The sequence below is a fragment of the Amblyraja radiata genome, chromosome 28 (assembly GCF_010909765.2).
Source record: "Amblyraja radiata isolate CabotCenter1 chromosome 28, sAmbRad1.1.pri, whole genome shotgun sequence".
In the NCBI taxonomy this organism is placed as follows: domain Eukaryota; kingdom Metazoa; phylum Chordata; class Chondrichthyes; order Rajiformes; family Rajidae; genus Amblyraja; species Amblyraja radiata.
Window position 1 is genome coordinate 11,410,776 of NC_045983.1, and position 16,963 is coordinate 11,427,738.

General features: G+C 40.9%; 1 protein-coding gene across 2 annotated transcripts in view; it reads right to left on the reverse strand.

Moving 5' to 3' along the window:
• rnft1 (ring finger protein, transmembrane 1) overlaps positions 1–7,680 on the reverse strand; it is a 31,292-nt gene extending 23,612 nt beyond the window's left edge. The window contains exons 1-3 of one of the 2 annotated variants that reach the window (XM_033045795.1): positions 7,559–7,680; positions 3,918–4,405; positions 645–721 (exon numbers count right to left, since the gene is read on the reverse strand). In XM_033045795.1, the coding sequence (XP_032901686.1) occupies positions 645–721; positions 3,918–4,405; positions 7,559–7,584 (591 nt within the window). In that variant the 5' untranslated portion in view covers positions 7,585–7,680. Of the gene's footprint in view, positions 1–644; positions 722–3,917; positions 4,406–7,499 lie in introns of both variants that reach the window. The other variant, XM_033045796.1, reaches the window with a different exon arrangement.
• Between the last annotated feature and the right edge of the window lie 9,283 nt (positions 7,681–16,963).

The following is a 16,963-nucleotide window of genomic DNA, read 5'->3' on the forward strand; positions in this document are numbered from 1 at the left end:
GCTTACAACCCAGCGGTATGAATATTGATTTCTCTAACTTCAAGTAACCGTTGCTTTCCCTCTCTCCGTCCCTCCCCAACCCTAGTCATTGTACTAGTTTCAATGTCACCCTGGTGAGTTTCATTGTCTGAAACTCGTTTTCTCCTAGCCAACAGCTAACAATGGCCTGTTTCCTTTGTCACTACTTTTTTGCATATCTTTAATTCATTTGTTCTATATCATCCTTTATATCTTTCTCGTTTCCCTTTCCCCTGACTTTGTCTGAAGAACGGTCTTGACCCGAAACGTCACCTTCTCTCCAGAGATGCTGTCTGACCCGCTGTAACTCCAGCTTTTTGTGTCTATCTTTGGTTTAAACCAGCATCTACGGTTCATTCATACACAAGAAACCATCTCCCACTGATTACAATAGGGAAGGTAGTCATTCAGTCCATTGGGTCCATGTTAGATTCCACTAAACCTATTCCCATTCATTAATCCGCAGTGGGGCACCCACATCTGAATTTTAGTCAATGTATAAAGCATGTAAATTAGTAAGTAGCTGATGAATAATAACCACTGATGCGAAACCCAGTGGAGTGCCAATACAGTCAAAGCCATCAGGGGGGGGGGGGAAAAGAGTATTTAAATCAAAAGAAACCTACCTGTAGGAAGACCTGATTTATAATTATCTTGTTTGCATAAAGGGAAGTTATCCACAGTCCAGCACCAACTGCAATACCTAATAAAATGACAAACAGTTGTGATTGTCTTTAGTGGAATTTTATTAGTAAAATGAAAAGGCAAGAAAGCAGCTGAATTATGATGTAAATACAATCATTCCGATATTTGGATACTCGCACATTACTACTTACTGTGCTTAATATTCTATTTTATATGCATTTCATAGTAAATCACTGCCACCTGCCTGCTCAGGTGGATGATCAAGGCACTATTTAAGGCAAATTCTCCAAAGTGAACCATCCAATATTTATTCTTCATATCAACAGCCCTTTAAAAAGTATGGTCATCATGATAGTCATTTGTGACAACCCCTGGCAACACCCATCACTTGTCAACATTTTCAATAATAGAAACATAGAAAATAGGTACAGGAATACCTATCTTTACTCAGAGAGTGGTAGCTGTGTGAAATGACCTTCCAGTGGAAGTGGTGGAGGCAGGTTTGATTTGATCATTTTTAAATAAATTGGATAGGTATATGGTCGGGAAAGGAATGGAGGGTTATGGTCTGAGTGCAGGTAGATGGGACTAGGGGAGAATATGTGTTCGGCACGGACTAGAAGGGCCGAGATGGCCTGTTTCCGTGCTGTAATTGTTACATGGTTATACGAGTAGGCCATTCGGCCCTTCGAGCCACCACCGCCATTCAATATGATCATGGCTGATCATCCAGAATCAGTAATTGTTCCTGCTTTCTCCCCATATCCCTTGATTCCATTATCCCTAAGAGCTATATCTAACTCTCTCCCGAATACATCCAGTGAATTGGCCTCCACTGCCTTCTGTGGCAGAGAATTCCACAGATTCATAACTCTCTGGCTGAAAAAGTTTATCCTCATCTCAGTCCTAAATGGCCTACCCCTTATTCTTAAACTGTGACCCCTGGTTTTGGACACCCCCAACATAGGGATACAAATCTGCATCTAGCCTGTCCAATCCCTTAAGGATTTTATGTTTCTATAAGATCGCCTCTCATCCTTCTAAATTCCAGTGAATACAGTGAAGTTCCATTCTTCCATCATGTCAGTCCCTCCATCCCTGGAATTAACCTGGTGAACCTACGCTGCACTCCCTCAATAGCAAGAATGTCTTTCCTCAAATTATGCGACCAAAACAGCACACTCTGCTTCAGGTGCGGTCTCAGCAGGGCACTGTACAACTACGGTAGGACCTCCTTGCTCCTGTACTTAAATCCTCTCGCTATGAAGGCCAACATGCCATTCGCTTTCTTCACTGCCTGCTGTACCTGCATGCTTACTTTCAGTGACTGATGTACAAGGACACCTAGGTCTCATTGCACCTCCTCTTTTCCTAATCTGACACCATTCACCTTCTATAGAAACTTTAATGAGAAACTTGCAAATTTGATTGGAATTATAAAATCCATGCGAGAGATGTGTTGATGGAGAGATTGCCTGCATCTAATGCATGACAGTGAGCCATTTTATTGACTGGTCTTTAAGTGAAGGCACATATGTATTAGGATGGTGTGTGACTTTTGTGGTGAATTTGTAGGTTGTGATATTTTTTCATGCACCTGCTCCTCTTCTCCTGGAGCAGGTTGAATATTTGAGAGGTGCCATCAAAGAAGCCCTGCCAAGTTGCTTTTGTAAATGGTTCACATTGCATGGAGAGAATAGATGTTTAATATGGGGGAATGCATGTCAATCTGATGTGTGGTTCGGCATGTTTCTGGAAATCTGCACTATTGAATGTTGCAAGTTTGAATAAATTAGTTTCCAGAAATAGATTCAGCCATGACCAAAACCACTATCTAAAGTCAGCCAAATTCACACTATTTGCCCGTAAAAAAAAAAGGCAGACCTCGTCTCAGATATCAGAATTATACAGCTGCCTTGCAGATCAGTATATCAAAAATGTAGGTCAATGGCCCCTGGTGCATTGATCCAGCAATTCTGCTTCTGCAGACTTGGACGACCAACACTGTATTAGAAGGTAGACACAAAATGCTGGAGTAACTCAGCAGGACAGGCAGCATCGCTGGAGAGAAGGAATGGGTGACGTTTTGGGTCGAGATCCTTCTTCAGACTGATGTCAGGGGAGTGGGTGGGACAGAGATAGAATGTAGTCGGAGACAGTAAGACTGGTGGGAGAACTGGGAATGGGATGGAGAGAGAGGGAAAGCAAGGGCTATTTGAAGTTAGAGAAGTCAATGTTCATACCGCTGGGGTGTAAGCTACCCAAGTGAAATATGAGTGCCTTTCCTCCAATTCGCGCTGGGCCTCACTCTGACAATGTCAGAAAGGTCAGATTGGGAATGGGAGGGGGAGTTAAAGTGCTGAGCAACCGGGAGATCAGGTAGATTAAGGCAGACTGAGCGGAGATGTTCAGCGAAAACGATCGCCGAGCCTCCGCTTGGTTTCGCCGATGTACAGAAGTTGACACCTGGAACAGTGGATACAGTAGATGAGGTTGGAGGAGGTGCAGCCTCACCTGAAAAGACTGTCAGGGTCCTTGGATGGAGTCGAGGGGGGACGTAAATGGACAGGTGTTGCATCTCCTGCGATTGCAGGGGAAAGTACCTGGGGAGGGGGTGGTTTGGGTGGGAAGGGACGAGTTGACCAAGGAGTTGCGGAGGGAACGGTCTCTGTGGAAAGCAGAAAGGGGTGAGATGGGAAGATGTGGCCAGTAGTGGGATCCTGTTGGAGGTGGCGAATGTGTTGGAGGATTATATTGCTATATGCGACGGCTAACGGGGTGGAAGGTGAGGAAAAGGAGGACTCTGTCCTTGTTGCGAATGGGGGGTGGGGGCAGGGGGAGCAAGAGCAGAGCTGCGGGATATCGAGGAGACCCTGGTGAGAGCCTCATCTAGAATGAAAGAGGGATACCCCTGTTTCCTAAAGAATGAGGACATATCCGATGATCTAGTATGGAAAACCTCATCCTGGGCGCAAGTGCGGCGTAGACGGAGGAATGGGGAGTAGGGGGACATGTCACGGGGTGACGCCTGTATGGTCGTAAGTAGTCGCCCAAAGAGTCGTACCTTTTTCTGGTTACCGCTGGATTTTCAACATTTTGAAATTTTTTGGCAACTTGCTGCGACAAGTCGCCGAAAAAAATCACGTAGGTGGGACAGGCCCTTTAGAATCTCAATGATGAAAGATAAAATATTTCAATGTGACATTCAGTGTTCTTTTACAAACGTTAATGTGCTCATGAAATACTTCTCATACCTAGTGCATGTTGAAAAATCAGTTTGGCACAAATGATGACAATAAATGGGAGACTCTTCTGAAGCCAAAGGAAGAGGTATCGAAGTTCCGAGATTGAGCCTGAGTTGGGTTCCCTGTCATCCAGTTCAGACCTTTCTCCTGCAGGACCCTCCGTTCTGGCATGAGAATGCAAGTGAGAGTGCAAGTGCGAATGAGAAGAGTTTGTATGCTGAGGTCCTGCTCCAAGTCGCCTGCCCTGGTCTTCAGATGCATCCATTTGAATTTGAACAACTTCTTTGGAAGGATGTGACACACTCTCTGAAGTCCCAACAAATAAGTCAGGATGCGAAGCAGCACCTTCCCCTGTGGTTTCAGTTAGTGGCTGCGCGTGGGGTTGGCTGATACCAGTGTGCACAGCAACAAATTCGTTCTGCATGTCAGGCCCTACTAACCGGCTGTTCAGAATCCCTGGCCTGTGTGGTATTCCAGAATTCTGGCTCGAATGTCTCCTATCAAGTTAAAAATAAAATGTTAGTTTCATCAAAAGGGAATAATTGCAGAGAAAGTACTCTGGATAAGCTGCCTGTTTTCATGTTCTTGCATTACTGCTGCCTACATTCCCACACAAATTGTTTTTAGGGAGTGTGAGGGAGACCTCACACATGGCTTGTCTTGGCCATATTCAAAGAGAAAAGTTCCCATCAACATTAGGCTCTTGAACTGCCCTTACTGCAGAGAGACACAAAAACCTGGAGTAACTCAGTGGGACAGGCAGAATCTCTGGAGAGAAGGAATGGGTGATGTTTCGGGTCGAGACCTTTCTTCAGACTGGTTAGGGATAAGGGAAACAAGAGACAATGATGTGGAGAGATAAAGAACAATGAATGAAAGATATGCAAAAAAGTAACGATGATAAAGGAAACAGGCCATTGTTTGCGGTTTGTAGGGTGAAAATGAGAAGCTAGTGCGACTTGGGTGGGGGGGGGAGGGGGAGATAGAGAGAGAGGAAATGCCGGGGCAACCTGAAGTGATAGAAATCAATATTCATACCAAGTTCAAGTTCAAGTGAGTTTATTGTCATGTGTCCCTGTATAGGACAATGAAATTCTTGCTTTGCTTAAGCACACAGAAAATAGTAGGCATTTACTACAAAACAGATAAATGTGTCCATATACCATGATATAAATATATACACACATGAATAAATAAACTGGTAGTGCAAATATCAGAAAGTGGTGTAAGCTGTCCAAGGGCTGTAAGCTGCCCAAGCGAAATATGAGATGCTGTTCCTCCAATTTGTGTTTAGCCTCACTCTGACAATGGAGGAGCCCTAGGACAGAAAGGTTTGTGTAAGAATGGGAAGGAGAATTAAAATGTCCAGCAACCGGGAGATCACGTTGTTTCAGGCAGGCTAAGCGAAGTTGTTCCACGAAACGATCGCCCAGTCTGCGTTTGGTCTCGCCGATGTATAAGAGTCCACATCGTGAACAACGGATACAGTAGATGAGGTTGGAGGAGATGCAAGTGAACCTCTGCTTAACCTGACAGGACTGTCAGGGTCTCTGGACAGAGTCGAGGGAGGAGGTATAGCGACAGGTGTTGCATCTTCTGTGGTTACAGGGGAAGGTACCTGTGGAGGGGGTGGGAAGGGATGAGTTAACCAGGGAGTTGTGGAAGGAATGGTCTCTGCGGAAGGCGGAAAGGGGTGGAGATGGGAAAATGTGGCTAGTGGTGGGATCCCATTGGAGGTGGCGGATATTTCGTAGGATTATGTTTTGTATGCGACGGCTGATGGGGTGGAAGGTAAGGACTAGGGAGACTGTCTCTGTTCCAACTAGGAAAAGGGGGAGCAAGGGGGGAGCAGCGGGGTACCGAGGAGACACGAGTGAGGGCCTCATCTATGGTGGGAGAGAGGAACGAGGATATCTCGGATCTTCTAGTAACGAACATCTCATCTTGGGCGCAGGTGCGGTGTAGAAAGAGGAATTGGGAGTAGGGGATAGAATCTAACTGCAACCTGACCTCAGCAACGATCTACCATGGACTTTGTTTAGGTTGCACAATGTACTTCGGTTTGCATTATAGTTGTCTCATTACCTAGTATTACTGATAATTTATATTATTGTTTATTGTATATTTATTTCTTGTGTTGTTGCATTAATGTGCCTGTAAAGCTGCAGAAAATCTCCTTATTCCATTTCAGGTCAATTAAGCACTCTTTACTCTTGATTCAACCATTAACAAGAAGCTCACCCAATGCAGTCTCTTGTAGATGACATCAATAAAAATTATTTATCTTTGAGCAAGAGTTCCTCTGCAACTGTTAAGAAACAAGGCAGGGTCCTCACCACATAGACACGACAGCCAAGAAAGCACATCAATGCCTCTAAAAATCGATGTCTAAAAAAATTCAGCATGTGTCCAATGACTCTCACCAATTTCTACATATGGCAGTATAGAAAGCATTATACCCAGATGCATCGCAGCTTGGTATGGCAACTGCTCTGCCTGAAATGCAAGAAAATGCAGTGGTGTGAATGCAGCTGAGTCCACACGCAAATTAGCCTGCCCGCATCAACTCCATACTTAAAAGAGCCAATATAATCAAGCACCATTCATACTATGGTTTATCCTCTCATCTGTCCTCTCCCATGAGGCAGAAGATACAAAAGCTCGAAAGCATATACCACCAGATTCAATAGCAACTCTATCCCCATTGTTATCAGACACTTGATTGATCCCACATATGAGATTTGAGACAAATTTCCAAATCTTCCAAACTACCTCTTGGCAGCTGTAATAATTTTATTTTTGGCAAGATTTTCTCTTTTATGCTTGATGCCTGATATACTTGTGTGGTATTATTTGTTGAGATAGCATGCCTGGATAGGATAAACTTCAAGTACAATGTTAAAATGGAGTAAAGGGGCAAAGACAGATGGCAAGAGATAAGTGGAGGAAGGAACTACAGATGCTGGTTTACGCCAAAGATAGACAAAATGCTGGGGTAACTCAGCAGGACAGGCAGCTTCTCTGGAGATAAGGAATAAGTGACTTCATCTGAAGAGGGGTCTCGACACGAAACGTTACCCGTTCCCTCTGACAAGAGATAAAATTCGATCATTACAAATTTAAAGAGGATCAATAGGAGCACTTCCATTTACAGAAATAAAAAGCCATGAGCTTTATGATCGGAACCAAGCAGGTTATAATCGGGAACTCGTCCTACAAGGGCAGTAGAAAGCGGAAGTAGTTCTGAAGCGGTTTCGGTCTCGACCCGAAACGTCACCTATTCCTTTTCTCCAGAGATGTTGCCTGACCCGCTGAATTACTCCAACTTTTTTTAAATATATATTTAGTTGCCTATCTTTAGTTCTAAGGGGGGCTTGCTTAATAATTTGATGGAGCATAACGTGGTATTGGGGCGACAGCTGGGAATGAGGACTCTTGAGTTTGTTCTAGAAAGTGGGGACATTGACTCCAGCGGAACAGCCTCTCCCAGGGCCTGCAGTCAACGTACATTTTAAAGGCGAACACCACAAGCATCATAAACTCACATCAAGACAAAAAAAAAACTGGTTGATTTCCATAACACAAACAAACCTAAAACGACGGTCAACTGCTTCTTCCTGCCGTCAGTGCCAAGGTATTGCGTTAATTACCTGTCATTCTGAGGCCAGAGTTTCATGCTGGCGAGAGCCCAGCGCCCACCGCCTTCCTCAACCTCCAGCAGCCATTTCCCCGGCCGCGGTCACAAACCGCCTCACAGCAGCTCATAGGTTAAAGGTTACACCTAAAGCTTTAAGAAATTACATGTACGCCTTTAAAAAGCACAACCAGACGCAGTCTACAGAGTTAGGGCTCGTTTTGGGTGAATAACAGTGCTCTCTCTATATTTAATACATTTTTTAAAAAGTACTTTTATTGCATCCGACGTAATGACGCTCAACGTGGCCCCGTTGCTATAGCAACGGGAGCCGTGAGCAGGTAAACGTTGGACTTTTGGCACCAGACCCAGAGATTTTGTTATTAAATTAACATACTTTGTTAATATGTCTACCAATGTCAATTTCCTGTGGGCTTTTTTTTGCTATATTGTTAACACGTCAGTCCATATGTTTAATGGTACAAAACCCACTTCTACAATCTAACAAGAAAGTTGTACTTTTTTATAGACCTGGTAACTTCGTCAGGATGTCACAACATTCTTAACAAGCAGTAAGTTTAAGAAGGAACTGCAGATGCTGGAAAAATCGAAGGTAGATAAAAATGCTGGAGAAACTCAGCGGGTGAAGCAGCATCTATGGAGCGAAGGAGTAGGTGACGTTTCGGGTCGAGACCCTTCTTCAGACTCGACCCGAAACGTCACCGGTTCCTTCGCTCCGTAGACGCTGCCTCACCCGCTGAGTTTCTCCAGCATTTTTATCTACTAACAAGCAGTAAGGTTTTGTTTTGAAGCATGATTGTGGTTAGTGTATGGGCAATGCAGCAGCAATTGTGTGCCTGAAAAGAACCCACAAACTGTTATATATATTTAATAGATAATCTGATAATTTAGGGAACAACATTGACCCCAGGTCACCATTGATAACTCTTTTGTAGATACCCAAGAGAGTATTTTGACATTGTGTCTGAAATCAAACATCTCCAAAATTAGCTATCCCTCAAACCTACACTGGGGAGCTGCACTATATTTTTGTGGTCAGTTCTGTGCTGTTGGAATTGATCCCACAACCTTCTTACTCAGAGGCAAGACTGAACCACAGCTGACAAATAATGCCTTGCTGAGTGAATGTTGCGGTTTCAGAAATTTCTGATGAAACATTATACATTGCAAAATGTCATAACATGCCATTTTAATCCTTGTATTTTTTTTAATGTTTAATTACTTCTACCCTCGCTTTTCCAATTCTCTCTATGTCTGCAATGTCTTTCAGCTCTCCAATGCTCTTCAGTTCTGATTATTACTACTTCCTCGATTTCCTTTATTCCACTGTTGGCTGTCATACCATCAAATAACTAAGCAACGAATTCCAATGCTTAAGACTCTCCGCCTCTTCTATCTTATTTTAGCTAGTCCTTAAAATCTATCATTTTGACTCTGCTTTGCTCATTTTATGAATCGTGGAATGATTAATGCACGGAAGGCCATTTAGCCTATTTAGCCCATTCTGTCCATACCAGCTTTCAATCATTTTATGTGACGTGCCATTAGATTGCATTTAATTAAAGTTTTTTCTGAAGCACTTTCACTTTGTTATTGAGACTTATATGATGCAGTCCTATTCTATTTCCAACAATATATGTCTCTTAATGTATAACTTTTTAACTATTAAGAGTTAATAGAGTAAAATAATAAGAGATTTTACTCTATTAAAATATCTCTTAAAAAAACGATATTTTACATTATTATTCAGAGTAGGAAAGCAACTTGCACCATTGAAAAGCTCCCAACTATTTTTCTAAAATATCCCTTTACTTTTACTTATTCTCTCCACCTCTCCCAATCCGCGCTCTCCTCCCCTACCCAAACAAAGGCTCCATGCTTGACTTTGATTCCACTGGCATGTGTGCATGATGATTGAGTTGATATATCCAGGTCAATCCATTCTATTGGAATATATTTCAGCAGATATTGCAAATACAATGTTTATTTCCTTTCATTACGCTACTTGTAGTCTCACTATTCTGGTATCCCATCCGAGCTCAATTAATTCAGCACAGAGACAGACTAAATCTGAGACCTCTTTTCTAAAGATCCAACATTAGAAAGTAGGAAAAGCAGCAAAAAAACTGCCACTGAAGTTGTTGCAAATGTTTTCATTTAAGATCTTTTTGTTTTCATATCAGCAGCCAAACAGTGTTAAAATTTAGAGTATAGTTATCCAGTAGGTAGTTCCCAAGGTAACTCAATCTAAGAATGATGCTTATAGTCTGTTTTACAATTTTCGTCATTATTTTCAAAACGTCCCATGAGTGCATAAACTCTGAACCCTTCTTCCAATTCTTGCATTTTATACATTTTCACATCCGTTATTAGTGCCCAGCAGTCCTGACATGAACAATCGAATACATTTCCTGAATTTATACGCCTATCTCCAACTCTTCCATCCCTTAAAAGGCATCTTAAAATCTACCTCGTGCTGGTCTTAATATCATCTTGCATGGATCAAGATCAAATTTGTCCAATCGTGCTTTGATAAAGTATCTTGGAATGTTTTCAGGCACTAAAGGTGATTGAGCAAAGCTGAACTGTTCCATGGTTCCAGAAGGTGCTATATAGCAGTGCTTTGTTGTTAGAGTAAAGCTGAACTGTTCCATGGTTCCAATGGAAGAATTAATAAATGCATAACATGATCATGTATGAGTATCGGAAGGAAACATATTCTGGGTTGACTATGATAGTTCGGTAGTCAAAGAGCGTGATAACACTCTTTGAATGGTCTCACTGTAATAAATAATATTATAACCAATTAATTGAGGCATTCAATTACAATGGATATAAAAATAACTTTTATTTCTAATTATTTAACCTTATTTATCATAATCATCCTTTTTTCATTTTTTTTTATAATGCAGAGGCTTCTTAAGAACACTTCTTAGAACACTTCTTAAATCTAAGCTAACTTATCAGTGTTGATATTGCAGTTAAATCCAAAGCTCAGAAATTATTGATGACAGATAAGTATCTCAAGAAGCACTGGATATCATCTGGGATCCAATATGAATAACCATCCATTCAAGATGGATTGGCTGGACTCAAGCCTGCAGGAGACATTATTCCCTGGCAAACCGTGGCACAAGGTCAGGATGTGACTGGATTGTCTTTTTTTTTAAATTGTATTCAGCGATATAAATACCATCACTTGAAAAATATTTATTTAATTTCAAAATGTACTTTATCATGAAAATTGGAAATGTAATATATAACATTCAATTCAATATTTTCATAACAGGTTGTTATGTCCATTGCTTAAAATTAGCACATCATTAGTTATTGTTTTTTTTCAACCTTAAAGCAAATAGTTCACAGGATTTTAACACAGACTCAGCCAATTAATGTGCAATGAACTGTGGTTCTTTCCCAGAGAGCCAATGCACTGGCTACATTGAGCCTCAGCATGTCACTGGGCACTCAGTTGTGGATATTTGAATGTGTCTATTTATAGCATTCATCTGTGGATAATACCTTTGCATCAGTGAATTTCAGGCAGGACAGAAGACACATTGCAATGGTTTTCCAGCAACAGTTGTAGATTCGCAGAATAAGTGGTTGAAAAGCAAGAAAGCATTTTTCGTGCATGTTGCCGAAGATGTGGGTATTCTATTGCATTTTTCCATATTTCAATCGGATCTTTCTTAGCGTCAAATAAGGATTTTAAAATATCATCTTCTGAGAGCTCAATCTATTCCATCTGTAGTTCTTTAGGAGCCTTGGAGACATCAACCAGGTGAGGTTGAAATGCTAATTTGAGTGTGATGTCATGATTCTCAAAGTCAGTGAACCTTTCATTGTATTATTTAATTAATAAGTCTATAACAGCTGCGTATTCTTCAAATGATTCATATAAATCCTCCTGCTCATCAATGACCTTCGCTAATTGGGGAAAATGTTCATCTGAAATTTCATTTCGAAGAAGTGTTTTGAAAAAAGGTAGCTTTTTTCAAAATGCTTGGATTTTTTGCCACATATCATATATAGACTTAGTTTTACCTTGCAAAGAAACATTCAAGTCATTTTGCTTTGACATGATATCACATAGAAATGCAGTATTTCTATAGAAATCTTCTTTCAATAATTCACATTACTGATTCTGTTCTTCCTAAAATGTAACTATCTGTTCTCGCAAAGATAAAAATGTTGGTATAACCTGTCCCTGCGATAGCCAACACACTTTACAATGTTATGGCAAATCCACACTGAATGCCTCATTGTCCAACTTTAGCATATTACGAAACTGACGATACCGTGTTGCATTTGCACGAATATAGTCAACAATGCTTATAACTTGGTGCAAAGTGTCACTTAAAATAGTAGGTTTAGCACAGTGATTTTGCTGGTGTAAGATACGATGAAAAGAAATGTGAGCATCTGGATCTGATAATACCTTTTTTATCTGTGCAATAACCCCCTCACGTTTTCCTGTCATGGAAGGTCCACCGTCTGTACATACACTCACTAAATTTGTGAGTCTAAATTAGTCCACCTTCACGACATTTATCTTGAAAGTTGTTGAAGAAATCTATTCCTCGTATTCTACCCGTAAGAGTGCCCAAAGCGAGTAACCCTTCGTAGCAAAGAAAATCTTCTGTTAAGGCCCGAATTAAGTATAAAACCTGCGCCGAGTCAGTAGTATCAGTTGATTCATCCAAAGTGATTGAAGAATATATATTTTCCTTTTGGAGTATTGCGTGAAGTTGTTCTGTTACGTTGAGGGCTAATTCACCCTAATCATGCATTTGCAAACCTGCACAGCTCTTCTGCAAAACCCTCATACATATTAACAAAAGGAAGGACATCTGGACCTCACCTTATCCTCAACTTCCATCCAGTTGGAAGACCAAAGTAAAGAAACATTTTCCCAGGTAGTATAAACAATTTGAACAAGGCTTCACACTTTAACCAATCACAAGATAACAGTACAAACACTCTGCAACATAATTAACAATCCTCAACACTCCATCCTATGACCAATCCTAATCATGCATTTGCAAATCTGCTCAGCTCTTCTGCAAAACCCTCATACATATTAACAAAAGGAAGGACATCTGGACCTCACTTTAAACTCAACTTCCATCTGGGGTTCAGACACCTTGGAGCTGTGACTCACAGCTTGCAACTTTCACAGAAAGAGCCCAAGCAGGCTTTGCAAATACAGCGATTCTCCATTTTGTGACATATTTTATTTGGCCAATTACAAAATTTGGATTCATTCAAAAGGCCGCACTTAATGGCCTAGAAGGCCGCAGGTTCCCCACCCCTGAACTAATGTATAGTAGGAAGACACCATGCTTTATAAATCGCAACTAAGCCGTGAATAATATGAATAAGGAGGAGTACAATGTGGTCTAAGTAATGCACCCCGATGCATCCGAGCCCCAGGTTGCTGTAGGGCCTCCATTGGCCCTCTCCACCATTGAGGTGCACTGGACTGCCACCTGCACGCTTGGCTTCGTGGAGTGGCTCCCCGATCCAGCAACATCCTAGGCTGCTGCAGGGCCACCAGCTCTCTATTCCATTGTCGAGGTGTACTAGACTGCCTCCCGTAGCCGGACTGCTTTCTAGCCCTTTGTTCCTTGCGTCCATCGGTGCCATCTTAACTCTCTTCACCTCCTCTCTGGCCTTCAGGAACAAGCAGGGCAGGGATTGGAGGCTTCTTGTTGGGGTCGGCTTTCCTGGCTCCGTGGCGGGCGAGCCAGGCCTGCTGCCGGAGGATAGATGTGGCATCACAGTCTGGCGTGCAGCACCACGGATGTTGCTCCAGCACTTTGAGTTACTCCAGCACTTTGTCAATCATTGTGTTGTTGGTGTGGGTTCACACATAAGCAATGCCCCCGAAAACATTAATGAGCGAGAGAGAGGCAACAATTTGGTTGTTTTATTCTCACTATTACTTATGCCAGCATTTTATTCAGATCTAACTAAATACTTACATTTAAATTCCAAAATGCCATGATGGGATTGGAATTCACAACAAGGGATTAAAAGTTCAGGTCTCTTGATAGCAGTCTTAGAATTTAAACACAATTCCACTACTCCCTTACCATTTCGGAAAGTTGTAAAGTATGAAATGAACACTCCAGAAAGAATATTGTTATTTATGTAAAGCTTTTCAAATGCAAGATTGTAATCAGTAATTTGAAGTGTTTTTTCCATATTACATTGAGAGATTAGATGGTGTCTTTGGGTTTAATAGAAGTATTAATAATTTTAATTTTAATAAGATGCTGTTGTAAACTAACGAACAGAGATTTAAGATAATTAGCAAAAGAATAAATGTGGAGATGTGAAAATATTTTTTTAGAAAATGAATTTTCTGAAATGCAGTCTGAAAGGGTAAAAATGTAAGAGGATTTAGAGATAACTTTCCAATGATATGGAGAATATGCATGATTTTTAATTTGTCAGCTTTGGGCACGAGTCTGTGACCTGAATGCTGTGGGACAAATGTGTGAGTTTGGATTCATAATCTCAAATATTTGTTTTGATGATGATTGAGAGGTCATCCCCCTATTAACCCCTAGCTCTTGCACAAGGCCTTGTAAAATGGAATTAAACATTCTTGAAAAGCAAGAATTTGTAGGACTCCAGGGATTAGTAAGGGAGAGAAACTTATTGAACAGATCACACAATCAGAGCGAATGTGTAAAATCTACATTATATTTGGGTGATGCAGAAAGATTTACAAAGAACAAGCACTGACTTGTGCCTTTGCTCCTCTAATTTCAGTATTATACCTTGGCAGAATTGAATAGTTTGATTGGGGAATTGTAGAGATTGGAAGAAAAGCAAACAAATTTCATGCTTTAGGTCAACCACATTAAATTCCTGGCTTTATTTCCTTTATTAAAGGTTCTTTTGCATCTTTAACAGCATTTTATTTCTGGTCCCAGATTTCTTGATACTGTATAATACACTAAATTTAAATATAATGATATAAATTCTTTGCTCTCAACAAACAACTAGATTTCTATGTACATTGAAAATTCAGCTTCTGCAAGCACAATTGTTTCTACATATTCATGGTTAGAAAAATTGTAAAACATCAGAACAACTGGAAGAGGACCATTTTAGAGCATAGTGGCTCAGATATCAAAGCTGTGCCTCACATCTCCAGCAACCAGGATAGAATCCTTGCCTCTATTGCTGTCTGTGTGCAGTTTATATGAATGAATGAATGAATAAGTTTATTGGCCAAGTGTTCACATACAAGGAATTTGCCTTGGTGCTCCGCCCACAAGTGACAACATGACATACAGTGACACATAAAACATTAAACATTAATAATAAAACATTATCGATTAAACACGTGAATTAAATAGAATACCGGAGCAAAAGGAGGCTACAGATTTTTGGTTATTGAGTAGAGCTACTACTTGTGGTAAAAAGCTGTTTTTATGTCTGGCTGTGGCAGCTTTGACAGTCCGGAGTCACCTTCCAGAGGAAAGTGATTCAAAGAGTTTGTGGCCAGGATGAGAGGGGTCAGAGAGGATCTTACCCGCTCGCTTCCTGGCCCTTGCAGTGTGCAGTTCGTCAATGCAGGGAAGGTTGCAGCCAATAACCTTCTCAGCTGATTAGAAGATTTGCTGCAGCCTCCGGATATCGTGCTTGGTGGCTGAGCCAAACCAGACCATGATGGAGAAGGTGAGGACAGTATAGAATTGGGCCATCATTGCCTGTGGCAGATTGTGCTTCCTCAGCTGCCGCAGGAAGTACATCCTCTGTTGTGCCTTTTTGACACTGGAGTTGATGGTGGCCCCCCATTTAAGATCCTTGGAGATGATGGTTCCCAGGAACTTAAAAGACTCCACAGATGTGACTGTGGTGTTGTTGATGGTGAGTAGGGTGAGGGGAGGGGGAGCTCTCCTAAAGTCTACAATCAATTTCACTGTCTTAAGAGCATTGAGCTCCAGGTTGTTGTGTTGGCACCAGGATGCCAGCTGTGTCACTATGTTCCTACTGAAAACATGTGCTTCCCTGAGTTCTCTAATTTCTTCCCACATCCCAAGGATGTGTGTGTTGCTAATTGAATTAACCACTGTAAATTACTCTAAAATGGAGGTGAGTGTTATAATTTGGAGTGATTGATGAGATTCTGTAGCGAGTTGATTACAGGGAAAAAATAACAGGGGACTGAGATTACTTTGTGAGGTGGCATTGACCACCTATGTTGTAGGAAAATATGAAATGAATTGTAAAACAATAGTTCCTTTGTAAAGAGTGTGTCATAACTCATGTGCTTGCCTACATTTTAAACTCAGGTTTATGAAAAATTAGAATCTGCTCTTGTTTGTGAAATTGAGGATCAATTGAAGAATTCTGAACAAAGACAGATAATTCTACAGCTTTTGGGACGTCCTTTTGTACAAAAGAACATCAGCCAACGAGCAGCCTGGTATGCAGGTGAGCTCTGGATAGTTTCCACGTGTGCACAGATGAAGCCTAGCTTTATTTCAACAAGAACATTCCTCTGTCTAAATTGTCAGATAATTTGATTCATATCTACTACTGAGTGAATGTAAAACTCTTCCAAGGAAACCTGAAGCTATGGACATTATTCCTGAAGAAAAGTTTTGTCTCTGGTCATCAACTCTGTCCCTCACTGTAGCAGACATTGTATGACTTTGATGTTATCTTTGACCCACAGTTGAGCTTTGAATCTCATCTCTGTCTTCACCAAGAACAGCTAAAATAGCCTTCATACTGTGTCATGATTTCAAAACTGTTGAAACCCTTATCTTGCCAGTTATATATAATTATTCCAATACATACCTGGCCATTATCCTTTGTTTTAATTTCCATGATCTAGAGATCACTCACATCTTCATTGCCAGTGTCCCACTAAATAGTACACGTCATCATCCATCCCCTTGTGCTTGCCTTCTGGTTATACAATTCCTTAATTAAACATTCTTGTCCTCGTCTCAGATTCCTCCATAATTTCTATGATAATTTCAAAATTCTATCTGTGTAATCTCTTCCAGTAGTATATAATTCTCAAATGATGGCTTCTTGCACATAACAGATTAGATTAGATTATTGTCATATATACAGGGGTGTAACGAAATTACTTGTTCACATGAAGTTCACAGAGTAAACTGTACACATAGTCATGGTAAATATAATAAATACAATCTGTGCAAAACAACAGAATGGTGCAGGATTGTAGTGCAAAATCCGATCAGTGCAAACAAATTTGAAAGTACAATAATGGAATAACAGAATGTGTTATGAATAAGAGTAGCACCTCCAGAAAGTGTGTATAAAAGAGATGATTAGTTAGGGAGACAGAAAACAGTGAGGAAGAAGCTGTTCTTAAGTCTGGAGTTCCTCTCTCTTCTCCCAA